The sequence below is a fragment of the Gossypium arboreum genome, chromosome 1, assembly GCF_025698485.1.
Source record: "Gossypium arboreum isolate Shixiya-1 chromosome 1, ASM2569848v2, whole genome shotgun sequence".
In the NCBI taxonomy this organism is placed as follows: domain Eukaryota; kingdom Viridiplantae; phylum Streptophyta; class Magnoliopsida; order Malvales; family Malvaceae; genus Gossypium; species Gossypium arboreum.
In genome coordinates this window covers 93,811,821-93,836,957 of record NC_069070.1, presented here as the reverse complement: position 1 = coordinate 93,836,957, position 25,137 = coordinate 93,811,821, and the positions used below count along the sequence as shown (strand labels likewise).

The 25,137-nt window shown below is 30.5% G+C and overlaps 2 protein-coding genes across 2 annotated transcripts; one reads left to right on the top strand and one right to left on the bottom strand.

Annotated features, from left to right (window-relative positions):
• Positions 1-12,435: 12,435 nt before the first annotated feature.
• On the top strand, positions 12,436-16,068 carry LOC108480775 (UDP-URONIC ACID TRANSPORTER 1-like). Its single transcript, XM_017783871.2, has 4 exons — positions 12,436-13,083; positions 14,189-14,292; positions 14,673-14,901; positions 15,666-16,068. Exons 1-4 carry the CDS (start codon positions 12,622-12,624, stop codon positions 15,810-15,812), a joined length of 942 nt encoding a protein of 313 aa, XP_017639360.1. The 5' UTR covers positions 12,436-12,621; the 3' UTR covers positions 15,813-16,068.
• A 3,911-nt stretch (positions 16,069-19,979) lies between these two features.
• Positions 19,980-24,718, bottom strand: LOC108483551 (transcription initiation factor IIB-2-like). Its single transcript, XM_017787009.2, has 7 exons — positions 24,171-24,718; positions 23,551-23,575; positions 22,006-22,135; positions 21,783-21,913; positions 21,580-21,668; positions 20,637-20,713; positions 19,980-20,430 (listed from the first exon to the last, which is right to left on the bottom strand). Exons 1-7 carry the CDS (start codon positions 24,521-24,523, stop codon positions 20,297-20,299), a joined length of 939 nt encoding a protein of 312 aa, XP_017642498.1. The 5' UTR covers positions 24,524-24,718; the 3' UTR covers positions 19,980-20,296.
• Positions 24,719-25,137: the final 419 nt, after the last annotated feature.

Genomic DNA, 25,137 nt, shown 5'->3' with positions numbered 1-25,137 from the left:
TACCTAAACATTTTTCTGGTCATAAGTGGTACCTAAACTGTTATTTTTCCCAAATTGATTCCTCTTCAATTGTTAGTTAAATCTTTAAGTATACTTTTTTATTTTTTTTGTAAAAATAACCTATTAAAATTGACATGTGGCAAAAAAGACAAGAACTATTATATTCTCTTATATATGTTTTTTTTCTTTTTCTTTCTTGAAAACTAGATCAATAATCTAACCAATCCATCAACCAGCTGCTGGTTTGATCAGTTCCTCTGGTTTGATTAAATAAATTATTAAAAATTAATAAAATAAAAATAATTTAAAACTAAAGAAAACCAGTTCAACTGGTTTTCTGTAGCTTGGTTTAATTTGTCTGTATTGGTTTACAGGTCAATCGATTGAATTCTTATCTTTGAACCAGTACCCTAATTGATTCTTGATCTAGTCGGTTTGACCGACCAATTTGATTCTAAAAACATTAGTTTGATTGATGAAATAACGTTTTCGATCTCATCAAGTCAAGTAAATAGGTGGTGAAGTTTGAAAACAAAATTAATTGACAATGTCTTGACCTCAAAAGGTCAAAATTTGAGCATTGCTGATATTACCCGACACTATAAAAGAAGAAGAAAGGAAGAAAAAGCAAAAAGAGAGAAAAAAAAAAGAAAGAGAGAAAGAAAAGAATAAATTTTTAAAATTTTTATGACGTGACAGTTTACTATTAATTAGAAAATTATGAATTCATAATTTTGCAAATCACATCCAATAAAATTGAATTGAAAGTATTAATACATTATCATCCACACTTTTTGTGCTACCAAAAGGAGCATTTTCATAAAAAAAATATTTCTTCCTTGATCATCTCTTTTGAGAGAAATTAATTAAAATTAGACTTGAATGCATTGAGGAAGCAATTCAAACTATTTCAATATAAATACATAAATTTTAATATAAAAATTTCTGTACTAAAATATTTCAAAATTATTTAAGATTCGATTCGATTCAATCCAACCATTCCTTTCTTTCATCACTTCCAACTATTTTGTCTTTCTTTCTTTTCTTTTTTTTCTGTCTACTACCTATTCACATATTTATTTTCATGATTGGCAATGATTCAAAATTTTCAATACAATTACCTAATTGTAAAATCTATATTTATTTTTATATATAAATATAAAAATATAATTTAATCAAATATTTAAAAAGTAACAAATAGACCTTTCATAATTAAATCAAATAGAAATATTTGAAGTACAATCAATAATAAGAATAATTTAAAATTTTAATCAAAACAATCAAATATAACTAAAATAAAAAGTTAATCAAATAGCAATTTAATAAAATATCTCATACCATTTTATGACAAATAACTAATATAATTATTTACAAAATAAATGTATATTATAATACAAAAATATAAATTTTAAGAAACAAATAAATGAAGCAAATTTAAAAAAAAAATTAGAAGATGATAAAACCATTTTTTTATTTCTCAAAATATTTACTTCCTAAACGAATCCAATAATTAATCTTCCGCTTTGTGGATCCATTAAGAGGGTAGATGCTAGCCACAAGTTTTTAAAGCTACTCTATACCTAGGACGAGAATCAAACCCTCAACCACTGATCAAGATAAGAGAGATCTTTGCCATCTCATCTAATTCTTGTGGTTATAAAACCATTTTAAATATTTTATCAACCTTTAATCAAGAAAATATATTATTAAAAGATAAATCATAAAACTATCGATTCACATCAATATTGTCAAAAGATTATTATTTTTAAAAAATATTAAAACCATATTAAAAAATATCTCGTAAATAAGGTTTAGTCATTATTTACGAGACATAATAAATATTTTATTATTATAAAATGGATGTAAAAATAGAATTTTATATCATTTATACTAAAAAATCATAATAAATTTATCTCTTTTTTTATTCATTTTAAGTTGTCACGAAACTTTAATCACTTCTATTTAAGTTGTTAAAAAGATAAGAGAAGATGAGAAATAAAGGAAAAAAGTTGGGAGGAGAATGAAAGCTTCAACCCAATGGGTAATTAAAGCTTTCCAACAGCAGCTTTCCAACAGCTCGTCTAATCTGGGATTTTCTGTTTTGCGCGTAGATAATGGGTGAAAAGGACTCAAACCCACAACCATAAGGCCCATCTTCCACACCTAAACAAAGATTTCTATTATCATGCACCATTACATTTCTATAACTAGTTTACCCTTTTTAATGTTGCATGCAAATTTCATTAACTTTATTTTTCAAAAAAAAATATTTAGTGAATTTTCCTTATATTTCTCTTTGAAAAATATTATTTTAGTGTTCCTTTTTTAATTAAGATTCTTTTTATTATTGAGTTATAATATATGTATACAGTATGTGTGCTTAAAGATTTAGTTCCATGATTCTTGGTTATTGGAGATGTTTAAAGACTTGAAATTTGACTAAACTTGTATGTGAAGAGTTGAAAGCAAATTTTTTTGGTTATGATTGGGTAGGGTTGACTTAAATTGTGGAATAATTTGGTTATAAGGATATTTTCTTAATTACAATCCTATAGGGAGAATATTATTGATGATGACTTGCTAGAAAACCTTTTCAAGTTTCATGCTTCGAATGCACTCCTACAATTACAATACCGTGAAAAAGATTTTTAAAAAATATTTTAAGTTAATACATGTTTACTTGTGGTTGAGCAAAATAAATGAGTTATTAATGAAAGATCTCATTCTACTGGATCTACTCCATTCCCTAAAACGAATGCAACAATACATAATAAATTCCAAAGACGTAATTGTGGACACGGTAAATGACTGCATAATAATCGTCAAAAGGATCATCATAATAATTCTTCTCAATACCAGAAGTGGAAAAATGAAGAGAATACGGAGAAAAATAATAAGATTGATGTTGAATCATATTTGATATACCTAATTGATAACCATGACAAATCTAGATATTAAAAGAATATTGATGTTATCTTTATAATGTTTATCATATTAAATGCTAACATGTCAATTTGTAGAGTTTCTATAATCCATATTGAGGAATTAGTTGCTATAATTTATAGTTATTGCTATTGATTACTAAACTTTAAGTCCATGGTTTGATTTTATTGTATTGAAGCTAATGTTCTATATTTGGTTGCTTCAAAGATGACATTCAAGAATATTTTTTTTTTACTTGCCATTTTATAACTACCTCCAAACTTATTATTTTGGTGTTTTATTTGATATAATGCTAGCGTGTCTATTTACATAGTATTGTGTTCTATTTGTTAGATTCTACTTTAGACCATCTGATTGCTATGAAGTACATAAGATATGTTATCGAAATTGATTGGATGAATTTTCTAAATGTAAAATTACCTACATCTCCTCTAGTTTATACTCTATACACTAGTATGGCTGAATCACGTGTATAGTAAACTAAAAGTTTACTAGTCCAAATATATTAATTAGTTGGCATGAATGATTAGAATATTTATTAAAGAACCTGAAGATTCTTCATTCTAAATATTTCTTAAGTGCTGGTTGTTCTCAAAGAAAATGATTTATTAGAACCTCACTAGCAATAGTTAATATTGATTCTCTTGCATTTCTGAAATGAATATGAGTCCATTTATCCAGCAAGTGGATGTTTTAATATGATTTTGTTGAACCAAGCTTTACTTGACAAATAATTTTGATATAAAAAATTTTATGTTTTAAATAAAAATTATTTTAAACACAACTTGGCAAGAATTTCATTTCAAATGATATCTAAAAGAAAAGTTATTGAACTCATACTTAGAAAATATTTTTTGAAGCCAAGTTAGACGAACAAACTTTCAAACATTTTCCAGATATGTTAAAATTGTTACAGGCCAAAAAGTATTGATCCAGTATCGATACTTTTTGTCAAGAATCGATAAATTTAAATGAGTATCGATAGGTTCACAAATTTATCGATACATTTTTCGGTATCGATACGAAAATGGTATTCTATTTTCCAAAATGTTTACCAAGTATCGATTTAGGTATCAATACATTTTTTGGGTATCGATAAATTTCTTCAAGTATCGATAGTGGTATACTTTTATCGACACATTTTTCAGTAACGATACGAAATTCACATTCTGATTTCCAAAGGTTTTATCAATTATCAATACGGTATCAATACCTCATATTTGGTGTCAATAGAACTTCCTGGGTATGGATAGTATTGGTTCTAATGGTCACTAAATTAGGCATTAAATACTATTGGTATCAATACTCATAGAAAAAGTATTGACACATGTTATTACATGTGATATTAATACACTGATATTTTTATCCCCAATGACTCTATTCAATATCCTAACAACCACAACGATTGAAAATCAATTAGAAAGTATAAATACCAGCTTCTAAAGGTCCTACAATAATAAGAGAGATTATCAAAGCAAAAATTTCAATCAATCAACCTTCATGCTTAAAGTTCTTATACTTTTCTTGTATACACTTGTGAACTTCCATTGTTTTTCTATCAGTTCAAGTGTTTTTCTTTGTAATTGTACTTAATTGGCTAGCTCTTTAATCTTGTAAGGGTTATTTCTTTGTTTGCTTATTTGTTTCTCTTTGAGAGAGTTTGAGTCTTAAGATTTGTGTAGAAATCTTAAAGGAGTTGTAAGGTTAAACATTGTCCTTAAAGTTTGATCAAATGAGTGAATTTGGGAAAATCCTTAGTTATAGAAAGCTAAGGTAGTGGAGTAGGCAATTAGGGTCGAACAATTTTATGTTATTGTGTTCAATTCTCTTATCATTTCGCTCAAGCTTCCACAAATTTTTAAAAGTCAATTCACCCCTTCTTGGCAATTTTGGATTGATTTATCAAGCTAACAAATTTTAGTAGATGCATTTACAAGATAATTACATGTGAGTTATCAACTCGCAACCTTGTTAGGATTTTGTACCCTTAGTACAACTTGTAATTTTTTGAACAATTTGTTTAAATAAAATCCCATATTTAATATTAATATATTTATATGTTAGTCATCAATGGTTTTTTCATGAAAAACAAAATGAATAAGCAAATATTAACTTATTGATTACGTAAGATTTAACTAATATTAAATTGCATAATAGAGATGGAATATGGTGCGAGAGGACAACTTATATTAGTAGATAATCTAAATCGTTTGTAGTTTGAGGAATAAAAATAAACAATTGATTCGAGTGACTATTACGTTGTCTATTAAGTCCAATTGAGAAAATACATTATCTTGGGTATTAGAGCCGATGACTCCTAGAAAATAGAAACATAGGTGTGATTGTTTAGACTGATGATACATTGAGAAGGATACAAGTTTGTTTATCTTGGATTTATTTATGGTTTTTTTTACTTGTGACGTTCATGATGTGACTTACCTCAGTCCTTAGTAAGTGACTAACCATATGTACCTAACTCGTAAACTTCGATATATTGAAAGCTTGTGTTCCATTGGTCTTAGGACTAAAAGCTGGTATGTGACTTATGTATGGCATGATTTCACTTACAATACTGGAACTCATAACTTGATTAAGGAGTAAATAGTATATTCTCATTAGAATTACATGAATTATGGAAAATAAATGTTGCCACAAGTCATTTGCCAAAGACGAATGATTGATGTTACTATTTGTTAGTAATTTTTTTTCATTATGGAAGATGCAGTGGTGGCCATAAGATAAAATATGATCATATTGAGTGAAAAGATTTAAATCAAAGAAATTAAGGATATCTTATGAGAGTAACACTAAAGACAAGGCTGTTAGATAAAACATAAATCTAAGTTGTTTTCGTAATGGTATATAATGAGGAGACTAATCATGGTACTTTTAGTGCATTGACTCCATAACTAAATAATCTTGTAATTAATAGACGAAGAGTCGAAACTAAATTACAAATTATTTAAGTTCTAATTATACATGTCCAATCGACCCCTCCGCTAGCTCAAAACAACTTTGTATGGATTGCAAACTAGAACCGTTATGATAAATGAACAAGATGATGAATGAGAAATAGAATCCATGAATTATGTAACACCCTTAACCCGTATCCGTCGCCGGAATAGGGATTTGGAGTATTACCAAAATTTAGAGATCATTTAACTGAAATTTCGCTTCACATAACATTCATACCTGAAATCAATCAAATTTAATCATAGTGTCTCTTATGTGAGCCATCGAAGCCCAAAATATATATATCGGGATTTAACCGAGAACTCAGAAATTTTTTTCGAAAATATTTAAAAAAAAAATTTTCAATACTGTAAGGTGTCACAGGCTGTGTGGCTAGGTCGTGTGGTTCGCACAATATTCAGGAAGTTATATTCATCAATTCATAAAATAAATAAATCCACAGCATTATTTATACATATCATCTCTAGCTTAATAAAATTTTAACTTTTCCAAGTTCCTTTATTTTCATATGTATTTCTTTACTTTCCACACTCATTCTTTATGTATAACACATCGGTTATAAGCATACCATGCCATCATACCCACAAGCTAGTGCGTTTGGACATAACTCTTTTCAATTAATCACATGATAAGTCATTTCATAAGATATTGCATAACTTAAAACTTGCCACTCTCTCATGAGCATAATTACATTTTCATTTGAGCGCTTACCCTTTCAACACATCATACAAAAATAAACACTTTACCATTTAACCAATAGCTTGGCACTTGTCTAAGCATCAATAGCAACACTTGTTAGCATACTTGAACATATTCATATAAACTCAACATAGATAAACTTATTTTCTCATCATATCACACTTGAGTTTATTGCTCGTCTCAACATACATAATTTCCCTTGTAACAACATATTAAAGATAATTACGTTTTTACATATCATGATACATATCATTCTTTTGCTATTTCTTTATAAACATTTATCATTCATTTCATTATATTAATATTTCACGTACCATTATTTCCATATATTTCAGGTATATATCAGTAATAATTCATTTCAAACTCATATTATTTCAGATCAGAACTTTACCCCTTGAATCATTTAAATATCAATGGGTACACTTATTTCAGATCAATATAAATAATAACCATAAGTCTACCAATACTAATTTCATATCTCACTTACCAATCTTTGTCAAATTAGAGAACGTCTTACGGAATTGAGTCCTTCGTGATCTGAAGCCCGAAGTTTAGCTGAAGCACATAAGTGCTAAACGGAAGCCCGAAGTTTAGCTGAAGCACATAAGTGCTAAACGGAAGCTTGGGAGGCTAAGCTGAAGCACACAAGTGCTAAACGGAAGCCGAAGGTAATGAAGCGAAGTGCTAAGCGGAAGCCGAAGGTTGGTGAAGCACGAAGTGCTAAGCGGAGGCTTAGAAACAATCAAGCTCACCAGAGTGAATCGAAACCCCAAAAGGGTTAAGCGAAACTCATATGAGTTAACGGAAGTTCGTAAGAGCTAAGCGGAAAGCAAACACGAGAATTCACAACAAATGCTGAATCTCGGTTTACTTGGGTAATTACAATCAATTCATCTTTTTCTTTGAAAGATTGTACTCATTTCACGCATTAGTTCCTCAAAATTCTCGGTTTAATTTCATAACTTTTGTACATAATTTACTTATTCTCAACAATTAACATACATAAATATTAATCACCATTCATAAAATAATATTGAAATTTAATAATATTAACAAATGGTCACTAAATTTAGTTATATAAACTCACAAGTTCGATTTTTGTATTATAGCGATAATCATAATTTCATAATAAATATTCCAAATAAAACATTATATCGTTTCTAATTCAACACTTATCGATTATAATCGGGCATGTGATCAATTTATACACGAGTCATTCATATATTTTTTGTATATTTTCCTCCTCCTCCTCTCCATCCACATCCTTAGTATGAACAACACACTTGTAGGTAACATTATCCATAATTTTGACTATTTACTTATGTGAATATTCAAGCTGTCCATCTGTGTCATAGTCACTAAATTATTTTTATCTTGAGCTAAAGAAGTCCAAATTAAGATCCATAAATTTTCCCAGAAACTAGATTCACCTATCTTATTATCATAAAATTTTCATAATTTTTGGTTGGGCCAATTAATACAGTTTATTCATTGAAGTCTCCCCTGTTCTGCTGTCTGACAGTTCCGACTCTTATTCACTAAAAATTAATTATCTCCTCGTACAAGATTCAAATGATGTTCCCGTTTATTTATCTTGAAAATAGGCTCATTCAGGATTCCAAACATATTAATTTAAGCCCATAATTATTTTTATCCAATTTTTGATGATTTTACAAAGTCAGAACAGGGGAACCCGAAATCATTCTGACCTTGTCTCACAAAAGTTATTGTATCTCATAATTTACAATTCCATTGCTTACATAATTTCTTTTATAAGAAACTAGACTCAATAAGCTTTAATTTAATATTTTATGCATCCTCTAATTCCATTTATACAATTTTTGGTGATTTTTCAAAGTTAGACTACTGCTGCTGTCCAAAACAGTTTTAGTGCAAAATGTTGATTTCCATTTTGCCCCAAATTTCACAATTCATACAATTTAGTCCTTGCTCAATTAACCGCTCAATTAAGATAATTTTCTCAATTAATACTTTTCATAAACATTATAAGTTATTTCATAACTATTGAAATTCATAATTTTCACATAAAACTACAACTTCAAACTCTTTTACAATTAGGTCCCAAACATTCACTTTCTATTCAATTCTTACAATAAAATCAACATATAAACAATTTAAAGCTCTAATTCCATGCCAAATCATCATATACTTCCAGCACATATGTATAGAAACTTTCAATTTCTTTCATAGAATCAAAAACTAATGATTTCAACAAGTGGACCTAGTTGTAAAAGTCACAAAAACACAAAAATTTCAAGAAATAATCAAGAATTGAACTTACTTGGAGTAAAAATATGAAAAACCAGCTTAATATAACTTCTCCATGGCGTTTTTCTGATGAGAATGCAGAAAAATAAAGAGAAATCTAGATAATTCCACTTTAGTCCTAACTTTATTAAGTAAATTTTGCAATTTTCCAATTTTGCCCTTAATTCTCCTTATTTTATTGCTGATTTCATGCCCTTGCCGTCCAGCCCAAATAGACCTTGGGTCTATTTTCCTTTTAAACCCTCTTTCTTTTATCAATTAAGCTATTTAATCATTTCTCACAATTTTGCATTTGATACAATTTAGTCCTTTTTGTTCAATTAACTATCAAAACTTTAAAATTTCTTGACAAAACTTTAATACTAACATATTAACACTCCATAAATATTTATAAAAATATTTATGGCTCGATTTAAAATTCTCGAGGTCTCGATACCTCGTTTTCGATTCTAATTATTTTAATATTTATTTTTTTAGTACACTATTCACTATTTCAAAATTTTTCCTAACTTCACATTTAATTTATACTCACTAAATTAATAATATTTCCTACTCATTTGTTGGATTTAGTGATCTCGAATCACTGTTCCGACACCACTAAAAATTAGGCTGTTATAAATTACTATCCGCAGTAACTACATTTTCTTAAAAGAAACAAAAGATGACTTAGGAATTAATTTAATTTCTTTGGGTTGCTATTTAACTGAATGTAATTGAATAATTGAGTCCAAAAGTGAACATTAAATTAATTAGTCATCGCAGTTTTTTATGACAATTAAATTTATTTTCTTATAAATTCTAATACTGTAAAATTGATATGACTTTAATGGAATTACAATTAGGATGAGAAAATAATTTTATTGAATTAATTCATTCATTATAATTACATAAACAAATAATATCTTGGTAATAGAAAATTGAATATTAGGTTGGATAAATTATATGAGTTTGTTTTAAATTAATATAAAATTGTACTGCACATATAATTGTACCTAAAATATAAAACGCCAAATGAGCCCATATCTATTAGGGAATCATTGTATGTGTTGCCATTTTTTCTCTTTCTATTCTAGTAGAGCTTTTATGATTTTTCCTTGGATTATGGGTACTAAAAAATATTCAACACAAAAACGAGGATACTTTGTCGAAATTTATTTAGGCTCAAATAAATTCTATTTTTTTTTTGTGAGCATTCAATATATAGATTTGTGAGATTATAGTTGCAACTTCTTTTGTAATTATTGATGATCACTAAACTAACTAAAAATTCGACTAAGGCAAATGCACCTATCGAACAGTAGTATAGTTATGGTGAGACTGGAAATATCGTATCCACAAGGACTAAAAGTACTAGTAATTACTATCTTTTTATTATCTAGCCTAAGAATTAAAGGGATGTTTTTAAACTAAGATTAACTATCTAATTAACTAAGAACACCACAGAGATTAAAGTTGAGAAATACTTTTGGAAAATCGATGGAGAAGACAATACCCAAGGAAGAATCCACCTATACTTCACTTATTACTTCTGAATTAGATGATTTATTCACTTGACTTAATCCGTAGGAATCCCTAGCTTATGTTAATATCTCTCTCGAGACTAAAAACAACTGACTCTAGGTTGATTAATTAAAATCTCTTTCTAATTAAAACCCCTATTGTCACATTAACTCGATCTATGGATTCCCTTATTAAATTTGACTCTAATTCGGCAGATTTACGTCGTCCTATGTCTAGGATTGCATTCAACTCCGCTTAATTATGCTAGATCTACTATTAAACAGGGACTTTTACACCACTGATTAAGCACATCAGACTTGAGTTAATATCTTGAAATATTAAAGCAAGAATTAAGAACACATAATTAAGAACAAGAACAAGTATTTATCATATAATTCAAATAGTAATAAGATCTGTCTTACGTTTCCTTTCCCTTAGGTATTTAGGGAGTTTAGTTCATAACGATGGGAAAAAACATCTCAAAATTGGGAAAACAACAAAACATAAAGAAACCCAAAGAACTTCTAAGGAAATTGAATGGAGATCTTTAGTCTTGAAGTAGGTCTTGCTTCTGAGTTGATTCCTATGGCTGTCTTCGAGTATTCTCTGCCTTCTACTATCTGTTTCCCCTTTTGATCCTCTTCTAGGGTGTTTATATAGACTTTAGAATGCCCAAACTAGTCCAAAATTAGCCTTTTTCGAATAGAATTAGGCTTAGGCTCGACAGGGACACGGTCGTGTGCTACGCCCGTGTAAAGGTGCTCAGGCCGTGTGCAATTCTGACGTGGTTTAATGTCAACACGGCCATGACACGCGGGCGTATGGCCTGCCCGTGTGGAACACTGAAATCAGCCTATTTTGTCCATTTTTGGCTCGTTTCTTGCTCTTTTCACAACATGAAATTAAATAATTAGGAGCATCAAATTCAATAAAACTAATGATAAATCATCCATAAATATACCAAACATGGGATAAAAATATGTATATATTATGATTTATCAATTATAATTTCAATTTGTGGCTACGAATTTTTAGTTTTTACTACCATAGAAAAAGTTACTTTCCCCACTAGAAAAATTACGTTTTTCATTTTGTGTTCGGCTATTGATAAAAGCCTAGTCTATTGGCATATGAGAGTTCAAGAATAACGGAGAAGATGATTCGGTCGAAAGTCAAAAGGATTTAGTCACTAAATCCAGAATTCAATAGGACTCCTTAACTTGAAAATAGATGTAGTAAGTTTGATGAGATTTATTATTGTTATTATTATCTTGAACAAAATGGAGATTGTTATTAGTGTTATGAATTAAGTTTTGCCAAGGAAGAGGGAATTAAAAGAAATTGATAGAAAATAAAAGTTGCTTTCTAAGTTAATTGTGAGATTAAGTAATAAAATGTAATTAGTAGAATAAATGATAATTAAGTATATTGAGGATATGCCAAGTATGGATAAATGAGTTGAAATTGGCTCAACAAATTGTAGATAAAATAATAATGTTTTATCAAAAAATGAAATTGAACTTGATTTCTTCGTAAGCAGTCTACCGACAGAGACCGCTCAAAGTACAACTCCAGAATACACGTGGCACTCTGAATTACGAACAATAAGGTGACATCATATTTTTCTAATTAAATTAATCACAATTAAATATGAAAATTTTCAAAATTTTCAACTCACAACCGAGATTAAAAAATAATTTTAGATGCCCTTATTTAATAAATAATAAATAAAGACACATAACAATTTTAAATTAAATTTGTAAAATTGAAAAATTCTATAACTTGTATATCAATCAAATGATAAAATGATAGGAAAACTGTAAAATCAAAATTTACTAAATTTAAATGGAAAAAGAATGTTGTTAAAGGGCAATGTTTATGATTTTGAAAGTTGAACAACATATACTACCGGGTAGGTAAAATAGGGAAATAAATTTTCTCATTAAAAGCAGAAATGATTTATATTTTAAAGAAAAATGAAATAACCCATTTTATAATTTAATTTTAAAATTAGAATTAACATAAATTTTAAAAAAAAAGTGTTAACAAACATGAATAAAAATAAAGAAGAACCATAAAAAAAATAAATCCAAAATTCCATTGAAGCTCAGGTGACAGCATCTTCTTCACATCGTCCTCTTCTTCTTCTTCTTCTTCATCGAGTTCATAGAAAACAGATCCAATCCTTTTCTCTCTGAACCTTGAAAATCTCCAAAAATGTCATCAACCCAACAGCCATCATCAAAAAAGCAAACCCTTTTCTTAGCTTCACTCATAATCCTATGGTACTCCTCAAACATTGGAGTTCTTCTCTTAAACAAATACTTGCTCTCAAACTATGGTTTCAAATTCCCAATCTTTCTAACAATGTGTCACATGTCAGCTTGTGCTTTCTTCAGCTACATCTCCATTGTTTTCATCAAGCTTGTCCCTCTCCAACCAATCAAATCCAGGCCTCAGTTCCTAAAGATTGCTACTTTAAGTGTTGTCTTTTGTTGTTCAGTTGTTGGGGGTAATATCTCTTTGAGGTACCTCCCTGTTTCCTTTAACCAGGCTGTTGGTGCCACTACACCATTTTTCACTGCCTTGTTTGCTTACTTGATGACTTTCAAGAGAGAAGCTTGGGTTACTTATGCTGCTTTAGTCCCTGTTGTTACTGGGGTTGTCATTGCCAGTGGGGTATGTTCCTTTCATTCAATTTTCCAGCTCTTTTGGATCTTATGATGATGCTTGGTTTGAAATTCATTTCACAAATTTGTTTTTGATGTATATGTGGTGACCGATGATAGATCTGAGATTATATTGATGTTATTTGTGAATGATAATTAGTTGTAAATGTATGCTTTGATCTTTCAATATTGTATAAACAGTGAATCTTTATTTTTCTTAAGTACAGACATCCATTTATGAGGACCTGATCTTTAAGGATTCTCTAAATCTAATCATATTCGTGTCGATATGTATCCATATCCGATAGTCACATCCGACAAGAGTAACATTTCAATTTATTCGAAAAAATGTCTTTCATTTTCACTAATTAGTCTATATTATGCTTAAATAAGTAATTAGTTTCAGTGTCCCTCAAAAAAAAGTAATTAGTTTCAGTAATTGAAACAACAAAACCAGCAAATATTTGTATCATTTACAGATGTTGTCTTATGGTTATTTTACTTGGACTCGAGTGGGAGTGTCGAGTATGTATTTGACTTGTATGTGTTGATATTTCTATGGATTTTGGGGGTGCCGGACATGGGTACTTAAAGAAAGAAATAGTGTCGAAGAACATAGTTTTTTTATTTAAGAAATATTGCAGGACTGCTCTTTTACTGTAAGTCTTAGTAAAATCTTATATCGTGAAGTTAGATCGGTATCTATACGGTACCAAAGTATATATACAACAGATACTGACTGCATTGTGATTAGCCATATCTCGGAGCATATCCTGAGATGCATAGCTTATATAAGCAAAATTAGCTCGAGAGTCTTAAAATTCTAGAAGAGGAAACAAAACAAACTGGCTCAAGATCTTCGATCTGTTCATTGGTAATGCCTTCTTTGATGTATAAGTTGACCTTTGATCCAGCAGATCCTATTGTTGAAACGTTATTTTTGCCGTGTATATATGAGTGCATTTTTTTTGAGGCATTTATGATTTGTTATTAGCTAGGAAAGAGACAAAGAGCTCTAAGTAACATTCTGTAGTTCTAGGCTTTCTTTCATTACAAGCTCATTTGGTTAAATCATTAACGAACTTCTAACCTTTGAATTTGATTATGGGTTGCAGGGCGAACCGGCTTTTCACTGGTTCGGATTCATTATGTGCATAAGTGCAACTGCTGCAAGGGCCTTCAAATCTGTTCTTCAGGGCATTCTGCTTTCTTCAGAAGGGTATAACACTTCTGTTTCTATTTGTTTATCATCTGCAATTTGCACATTTCTTTACGTGTTCGGTCTATAGATTAGTCGCTGCTATAGAAGTTAGTGCTTTTAGTTTTGTTTTTCCTTTTTATTCCCTGATCATGGCGAGTTTCCAGAGTCATATGAGAGGAAGCTATCACTCTCCTGTTAGTGCTCGGCCTTGTAGTTTAATTTACCATCATTGTCTACTGTTGCCGTCTGCTAAAGAGAATCAATTTTCATGTTATGTCTTTCATGAATTCCTCTCTCGCCCGGCTGCCGGGTCTTCTTTTTTTTTTTTTCCCTATAAGCATTTCCTTTTGTCTTTCCCTTGTAACGTAATTGCTTGTGCTGTTGTTTTGTTCTTGCAGGGAAATGTTGAACTCGATGAATTTGCTACTATACATGTCCCCAATTGCAGTTCTAGTTTTAGTGCCTACTGCACTTATAATGGAGCCAAACGTGTTAGAAGTCATCATATCACTTGGAAGACAACATAGATACATGTGGCTGCTTCTTTTCATTAACTCCACACTCGCATATTCAGCTAACTTATCAAACTTCTTGGTGACTAAACATACAAGTGCATTGACACTCCAGGTTCAATCTCTTCTTCCTTCATCTAGTGTTTTTTGGATATATATATTTCTATGGATTACAGTAGGACATATTGACCTTAAGCACTAAAGAGTGTCTTGAGTCAATTCATCAAGGTATTCTCATTGATGGCATGAGCCGCTTCCTATTGATTGTTTGAATTGCACGAAGTAGAAGCACTAGTATAGCTATAATCTGTGAAACTTGTATGCAATAAACTCATCCCGGATGTTTGGGTTAGGTCACTTTTCAAAAAAAGAAAAAAGAAAAATAAGAAGACTGTTTTGCAATCATTCGATATGTTGTCCAACTCTTCATTTGGATATATATGGCAACAAGGACATAGCTCTTCAAGGACTCTTCAAAAACGTGGAAAAACCTAGAAATTTTGAACATTCCCTTGTTGAACATATACCCATATCTAACACTTACACTCTAGCCGAGCCCATATATTTTAGGTTAAATAAGAGCTTGATGATATGTAACCCGGGCTAGTCTGGATTACAAAAACCTGGCCAGATTCAAGCTTGGCCTAATCTACCATGTTCTTAAGTGGCGGGAAGGAATCCTGAGTTGGAAATGGACACTTGAAAGTCGAAACCGCACATTCTATATCCTTTAGCACTCTCTTGTATAATACCTATATAGCCGAAAGCTGAACTAACACTTGTCATGGATACGGCATTTTCTTTTACGTACTTTGTCCATCGTTAGTGTTTTCCGACCGGTTCTTGCATTTCCTTACGGATGATGATATTGTGATTCAGGTATTAGGCAATGCAAAAGGTGCAGTGGCTGTTGTTATCTCAATACTTTTGTTTAGAAATCCCGTCACAGCTGTTGGCATTGGCGGATATACGATGACAATACTTGGCGTCGTGGCTTATGGAGAAGCAAAGCGGAGGTTTAGATAAATGGTTGGATGGTGTTTGGGTAAAGAAGATAGTGAGGTTAATAGGTAGAGTTTAGGTACATTGGTGTATTTGTAGAGATAAGAAGAGTGTGAAAGGGAGAGGTTTTAATTTATACAATTAAATTGCCTACATTACATAGGCAATAAATCTTGCTTCTATTTATTTTTTATTTTTCAGCATTTGCTTCCCTTTTAAAGCATTGGATGATGGAAGACTTGTCACACATTTCCATGATATTTGTTTCTTTTTGCACAAATACCTCAACTATTTCCCACTCCTCAATGCATACAACCTAAGAACCCTATCTTGAGGTAAAGATTTATCTAGAGTAAGGGTTAAAAATCTCGTTAGAGTCTTAAAATTATATGGGCTCAAACTCATTTATGATTATGATTTGATATGTTAGACACAATCTTAAGTTAGGGAGTTGAGACTTTCTTTTTATTTGTAATTTGTAAAAGAATTGGGACAAATAAAAAAATTTATTTATAAAAGTTGGGTTATAATTTTTGGAAAATCTTTTGATTCTTTTTTCCAATATAGCTTTTATCCAAGTGTCATTTAGATTTTCGAGATTTGATCTTGAAAACAAAATTGAAGAATTTATTACTTGAGAATGTGATATGATATCAATGACTTTGATTCAAATATCATTGAGATATGAGCTTGAAAATTAGTATCGAAGATTTGATCCAAAGGTCGTCTAAACTTAGCCTTGGGTCAATGTGGCTCACTTCAAGTGTGGCTGAGACTTAATCTTGAGTAACGAGTTCTATTTCTTTTTTGTTGATACAATCAAAGTAGGGAGAGCTTTGATTCAATGGTTAATTAACCTTAATCTTAGATGGACCATTCCGCTTTAAGAGCTTTCTAGATTTGATCTTAGAAAATGGGTTAATTAAAAACAATTTTTTTATTGATTACTTCTAAAATTAAAAATTAAGAAAAATTAATTTTCTATAATTTTTAAAATAACTTGCATTTCTTTTTCATTTTTTCTATGTAAAATGAAAATAAATTTATTCATTTCCATTTCCTACGTCCACAATAATTAAATTTAAAATCTAATAGCGAAATTTGAAACGTGAGCCCAAGTATCCAAATTAAAATTTAAAACCTAATTTTAGAACTCCAGTTAGAAAACCTAATTTCAAAATTCAATTTTAAAACCAGGTTATTAACGCTAAATCAGGATTAACAATCCAGAAAAAGAATTAGGCTAATTATTAAATTATTTTAAAAAATTCGAATTAAAATGATAGTGGACAAAATTAGTCTATGATTTCCCATAAAACTTAGGTAAGTAAAGTCCTTTAGAAAACACCTTTGAATTTTTTTTTAAAAAAAAGGCAGAATTTCAAAATTCACTCTCAACTTTTTGTATTTTTCATTTTGGCCCTTCACTTGTTTTTTTGTTGCAACCTCACCCACAACGACGTAAAAATTTTCAAATAAAGCCAAAATAGATAGAAACCGTTAGTCCATTGTTAGCAATTTTGTCTGGCATAACATGCCACTTTAATTGATGACATTGCTAAGGTTTCGAGACACGTCATTGATGAAATGGTGTTTTGAATTAAATTTTTTAAAAATTAAAAAATATTAAATATTAAAAATATATTAAAATTAAAAAATAATTCTTTTTCTACTTTCTTTCACGTCTTCCTTTTTTTTTTAAATTTGTTTAAGGGTAAAGTACATTTGCAATTACTAAATTTTGAAAAGTTGTAATTCAACCACTAAACTTTAAAAAGAAAAAAATCAGTCACTAATGTTATTGAAAAGTGCCAAATCAATAACTCACTAACATTTTCGGTAACAAGCCTAATAGAATAGGTGATGTGGCCAATTAACTTGCCATGGTGGATATGAGAAGCCGAAAGGTCTTAATTTTCGAGGTTTAGGGAAGGGCTGACAAAAAAAGAAGAAAAGAGACAATTGGAATTAATTGAAATTTTTAGAGAAAATGGTTGGACGATTGAACGATTGAAATTTTAAGGGAAAGGGAATGATTGAAATTTTGGAGAAAAGCGATCGGGAGAAAAAAAAAACAACAAAAGATTCCAAGATTAAAGAGAAAATTGTCATAATGGTTAATAGAAGAGAACCAGCCGATGGTATTGCATCTGTTGTTACGAGTAAATTTCTTTGTTGGTTTATGATTTTTTAGATTTAGGGGGATTTGGGTTTTTGGTTTTTTGGATTCCTTTGTTGAAATATGTTGCATTTGCATGAGATTTATGCAGTGTGTATGTTTAAATTCAATGAGTTTATAATTTTTTGTTGGATTTTGTTTAAGGAATTGCTTAAGGTTTATGTCAGAAATAGATTTATTTGCATTAAAGTGTATGACATGTGGACTTAGATTATGTATGCCAAAGATCCCACTGCCTTTATTGTGGCATAGGTTTATGATTCTTTTTTGTATTAAAGTATATGATAGGTTTAGATTTATTTGTTGAAATATGATTATTATTTGTATTAAAGAGTACGGTAGGTTTGGAATTTTTTGTTATTGTCTATCACGTGCATCACATAAATGGATTTGTTTGTGTTAAAGTGTATGGCAGGTTTGAATTTATTTGTTGAAATATGATTATTATTTGTATCAAAGAGTAAGGCAAGTTTAGATTTCTTTGATTATTGTCTGTCATGTGTATCAAATAAATGGATTTGTTTGTATTAAAGTGTATGGCAGGTTTGAATTTATTTGTTGAAATATGATTTTTTTTTGTATCAAAGAGTATGGCATGTTCGGATTTCTTTGGCTATTGTCTGTCATGTACATCACATAAATGGATTTATTTGTATTAAAGTGTATGGTAGGTTTGAATTTATTTGTTAAAATATGATTATTGTTTGTATCAAAGAGTATGACAAATTTAGATTTCTTTAATTATTGTCTGTCATGTGTATCATATAAATAGATTTATTCATATTATAAAGTATATGGCATGTGCGTAATAGAAATATGTATTATATTGTATGATATCCTTTGCTTGGTTATAGTTTATTATTACCTTGGTTGTATACGCTAAAAATCTCATTGTCTTTATTGATGTTACATTAATTAATGCGGTTTGGAGTTAATAAAAGTAAGGAAATTGTAAACTTAAAATAATACACGTGAATTTGACTCAGATACCAAAAATTGACTTAAAAAGTGACATGATATCCAATCTTAATCTCTTCTTGCGTGGGTGGCCCATACCGAATGGCAACTCAAAGACGCCAATAAATAGGCTTTCAATTTAATACACCATTTCAGGATTGCTACAGTACCATGAACAGTGGTAAATGGCGGTGCATCGGGTGGCGGCTAGGATTTGTTTTTGAGACCCTTTTCAAAATTTATTAATATATTTATAATTAATTTTTAAAAATAAACATAAAAATAATATAATTATTATCCAAATACACTGGTCAGATTTTTACTTTTGATAGTCATATTCTCTTATTATTGATAAACACTTAAAAAATTTAAAAATCACGAATGTAATGGTTCTCAAATATATTTTTACAACATTAAATTAATTAAAATATTTAAAATACTCAATCAAAGTTTACAAATTTTAATTAAACAAATTCAAACATGAAAATTTTACAGGACGATGAAAGTGGTAAATAATATAGCAAAGGAGTAGGACAAAAGTGAATATTATCAAATTTACCATCACCTCACAGTAAGTATGTTTTACTCCACCACACACTTCACTCTCTTATGGATATATAACTTTGAAAACTATTATCATATCTAACTTTTTAATTTTTAAGGTTAAGTTACTATTTAAATATAATTCTTTAAAAAATTAAAATAAAAATACAATTATTCTATTACACATTAGTATATTTTATTATTGTAATAATTATATATTTAAAAGTAAAATGATAATTTCATATAATAGGTAAAATAGAAGCAAACAATTACCATAATCACTTTATACTTATTTTTAAAATAAATCCACCAACTAATCCACTCCAACCAAAACAAATCTATTCAAAATCAATCAGTGGTTCTATCCTAAAACAAGGGATACCGACCTTCAACAGACCTTACAATCATTTCAACAGTTGGGGATTTCCCTGCAAGACTTTTTTGCGGTATTTTCAAATATAGTCTTTATTTTGTACGGGTTTAGAGGCCAAATGGTTGTTGAGTTATGGCCCTTTTAAGGGTTAACTAGTGGAATAAATTATAGGTGATAAACATCAATGATACAGCCTCAAAATATTTGCTAAAACTTCAAACATGCATAAAAATTAATCAGTAAATACCATAGACTTCTTTTTCCACATTTCCTCCCTTCCCCCCTTTGTCTCTACTTGCACGGGCGGAGTTATGCAAGAAAAATGAAAAAGGATTAAAAAAAAAAATAGAACATCATTATCGGAATGTACCGAGAGTTCCACGAGTTCCCCAGAGAGAGAACTCAGCACTTTGAGGGTTTTGTTTGTGGTATCTCCATTATTGTCTGTTCTGTAATTCAAGGACTGCATAGGTTCTTGAGATCTTCTTCCTTGGCATACCAGTTTGGTATTATCTTGGACACATGGGGATAAAGATCCTTGTATGAATTTCGGATTGTCCCTTCTGCAACTCCGGTAGCAACAGAAATATCTGCGCATTCATTTGTTCATTATTCAGAGAAACATAACAGTAGCTCAAAATTTTTTGATGTCACTGTTTTTGTTTTTTAATTTTAATAAACAAACACATTGCTTAGACACCACGTTGGGTTATTCGATATAAAACCTCAGCACCTAAAAGTAGTACATGAAACATCTTAGTTTTAGTTAATAAGTACGAAGGAAATAATATCAAACCTTTAAGTGGCTTCTTATCATCCGAAAGCTGTGTTATTATATAAATAACTGCAGCTGCAATTGATATAGGGCTCCGCCTGCGAAAATTATGCAAATTGTTAGCAAGTATATATTAAGTGAATAAAACATTCATCTTATCCAGCTCCAAGAGTTAAAAAGCAGTAAAGATAAACAATGGGAGAAAATAAGATGACATCTGTGAGAAGTCATGGAATAATGTCAAGGAGAATCATTTTATTTTATTTCTTTTCCTTTCAGTGTCTTTAAACCTTCCAAAACATGCAAAAGACAAGTAACCGAATTGAATGAACAATTTGGTTGCAAGGATCAACCTAATCGGCAAGAACATGGAATACCCGAACCATCAATGAAGTTGACTAATGATTTCTAGAAAATAAATACAAAGATACTTACAAGCATCCATATCCCCAAAAGGTGTTGCTTCTCACTACCAGCTTTTCACAAGTCACCATTATAATAATAATCTTTAAAAAGTAAGCAATTATTGCAAAATCTCAACCATATTTGTCAGTTACTGCTCTATCAGCTTCTTTTTCTTTAGTTCACCATTCGAATAATAACTCAAACATTTCTAATTCTTTCCCAATCAAGCAGTTAATCAACTTAAATCCCCATTTCCTAATCAACCATTCTGTTAACTTGATAATCCAGACATGTCACGTATGTTACTCAGATTTGGGCAAATGTTGAATACAGGCACGGATAATTTTTTCCAAGTTGTCCAGATATTTGGAGGGTCATTATATTCACACCTATGTCCAGATATAGGTCAAACATAGGTACTAAAAGAAAATTTAAGAGTCAAGTCACATAGGTCTATACAGAATTAACCAAGCCATATTTAAATTCGTTTGAAAGGAAAAGGCTAAAAGAAATTCTATTTAGGCTCACAGCTTCATGATGAGATTAGAATAATAGCGACCTTATATCAAACTCCTCAGACTTCTGAACTGCTTCTTGGGCAGCTTTAACTGCTTGATTATTCATGCCAAGATTGGAACAAAAACGCCTCTAATAATTAAACAAAATAAAGTCAGCAGCAACCATAAATGGTAAGCAAAAATAAATTATTCAATATTCAACCATGGAAATGCTCCCAAACATATGGCAAAGAGAGGAACTCACCATGAAGTCACCAGCATGTATGGCTCCCATCTCCACAGACTGACCAGTCTCCAATCCCAGTTGTTTCACTATGTATTCTTTTGCTCGGCCAATTTCTTTCTTTGTCGCTCCATTGGCGACAGAGCAAATTTCTATTTGAAATCCACAGGTTCAAGGAAGCTCATAGACATTAGTAAAGATAAATCATGAAGCATCCAGATGTTAAAAGAATCTTAGGCTGTACCCTTGACAGTGCGTGGCTTGTCCTCTTGTCGACAAGCAATGTAAAGGCAAGCAGCCAACAATGCATCCTGATTTCTTCCTCTACTAGACTTCTGGTCTTCCACCTTCTTATATATCTCATTGGCTCGATCCTTCAAAGGCAAAAGCCCCAAAAATCACAGCCATTAATATGAAAACTCTAAATTTAGCTTCTTTTTCTTTTCGTTTCTTTTCCGAAATACAACCATAAAAAGAACTAATTACAATCATAATCAATCATTACATTCATATATCATTGAAGAGATAAATAACTATGTTAAACTAGCAAACCAAAAAACCAGAATACATCTGTACATCTCCACAATACACTAAGCCCACACATGGTGAGACTCAAACTAGGGATCTCAAAGCCCCATAGCCTCCTCCTTGCCATTAAACCAAGACGTCACTGGCAACCCTAAATTAGCTTGAAACAAATACTTCAAATGCAAAATAATTTTCTTTTAGAAACATAAACATGCTCATTATTAGTGGTGATCTTTAGAAGACAATCATTGAGTAGTAGAATACTAGGTGTAGAGATTCCAAGAAAATTTAAGCGGCCAGATGAAAAGAAATTATTTCAAATTATAGAGCATTGCATCCTAGCCTTCTATTCCATAGTAACTTCCTATGGTTACTTAAATCTTTATGTTTTATGGCTTTCTGATACATATCAAGGATAAAGTCTTAGTTCTTATACAACTGAAATAGTGTCATATATAAAGATAGTCAAATATTAAGTAAAATAATAAATATATCAAACAATAATGTATAATTGTCCAGTAACTTTTCCTATCTATTGATGGTAGAGCTCTAGTTACATCTTCAAGTCTATAAATCACACACCCTTACCAACAATTTTGAGTAATAAACAAGATGATTTCTTTTCCAGCCATCAGCCTTAACTTAATCATCTTTCTTCACTGCAAGGTGACTAAGAGCAGCAGAAGCTTCTGTCTACTAATGCACACATAGGATGGAGGTTTAAATTTATAACTTGCTTTTATTTATGCATAGACTGGGACTCTAAGAGGGACCTGCAAGAGCTATGTATTTCATGCTTTCAACTCATGCACAAAATTGGGGTTTAAATTTGATAACTCCCTACTCATGCAGTGATTGAGAAAGGGAGTGGCAGTGGTTATGATTATATTTGTATGTATTTGAGGCTTTCAAGTCATAAACAATGATGGAGATTAGGGTTTCATATTGATACCTTATTTCTAGTCGGTTCATTTACCACAAATTTGCCAATATTTACACTACAGGCATCCAATTTCAAACAACTAAATCTTATAGAGTCTGTCATCCTATACATTTGACTTTGTTTCAACTCAGTATTGATTTAGTACATCTTATACCCTTTATATGGTCCATGGCAGCAATGCGAACTTATATCAATAATATACATACACATGAATACCAAAATGGGAGTATATCAATTAATATGTACATGTCATTAGTCCATCGTAATAAGCTCAAACACCATAAATGATTCAAATTATATTTGTATCAGGCAGCATACCTTGATGGTCGCAACAAGACCCAACCTGAAACATAATTTATACCAATAAGTAACATTTCATGGTAAATTACTCTCTCAAGCATAGAAATCCCCTTCATTGAGAAAGGGAAGGGGAAAACAAAGAAATACACAAAACCGTACACCTAAAATAGAATATTAATTGAAAGCTAGTATTTAAAGCTTTCCACAAAGTATTCACATAGATTACAATTGATTGGAAAGTGCTATGCTTTTCAATTCTATTTTTCTTAAAAGAAGAATATTGTTCCATAATTTTCTTCAGTACAAACAAGTAGACATGTTAAAAGAAACTGCATCATAAATTGTCTTCACCAACAATTGAAGTATCTCTTCTCTCAAATGGCAACGGCTACCAAAACCATGAAATCGATCAGAATTCCTCAAAATCTCTAAGGCCTTCCCATTAATTTTTCCCCAGAAACAATGGACATATCAATCTCAAATCAAGTAAAACTCTAATAATTTCACACAAAATTCATAATATTAATATCCAGTTTTTCAATTACCTAAAATTGTTTACCAAAAAAAGGAACTCCTACCAAGCAAAAACCAATTGCAAACAAATCCATCCAAAAACCCCAAAAAAGGAATTTGAATACCTATCAGACATTGTAGCAATAGTCTTAAAAGCGAGAATCAACCCCCGATCCGGATTCGACCCGCGATTCTGCCACCGACCCAACGAGGACGAAAGGAATTCCCCGGAAGCACCGTTAGGCTTAGCGATAACGGTCGATAAACCGCCATCCGCCAAAAGCGGATTGGTGGGACCGCCGACACGGACGGGATCATTATCGCCGGACTCGTTGGCGAAGGTTCTCCACTCCGATGTCTCATCGATAGAATGTGACTCTAAGACCAAGCCGCACTCCGAACAGACGGTGTCGCCGGCGGAATGGTCGAAAACGACCTCCGTGTTCCGCTTGCAGTCCGAACAAAACGCGTCCGCCATTTCCGGAGCAGCTAACTGTTTCTTTTCCCCTTCTTATTGGGGGATTTTTACCTCAAAAAACTGCTTTCAAAGTGATATGCAAATTGAAACGTTTTGTTAGATTAAAAATCTAGTTTTCAATAATTATTTTATTTGATTTTGTTTTCAGTTTGTTTTGCTTGGGAACAAACGTTTGAGGGGATGGATAATTTATTTATAGATAATTTTACATTTTATAAAAATATAAAAAGAAATTAATTATTATTACTTATACTGGAATTTACTTGTTTCAATTAATTCCAAATCTTCGGTTACTTGTTTTTATTAATTAGATTTTGGAAATTAAAATATGCTTCCCATCTATACACTTTTTTTAATTTTAGAATTTAAACCTTAAGATCATTTTTATTTTTGAATTTAAAAATTTAAATCTAATTATTAATATTGTGACATTGTAATAGACATAAATTTAATAGAAAATTTAATGATATTAATAAATTAAAAAATTCATGTTATTATTTTAATCAAAATAAAATATTTAAATTGATTAATGACATTGTAAAAATTAATGTATAAAGAATAAAATTTAAATTAAATATAAGATAAGGACTAAAACTGAATTGTAACGATTACTT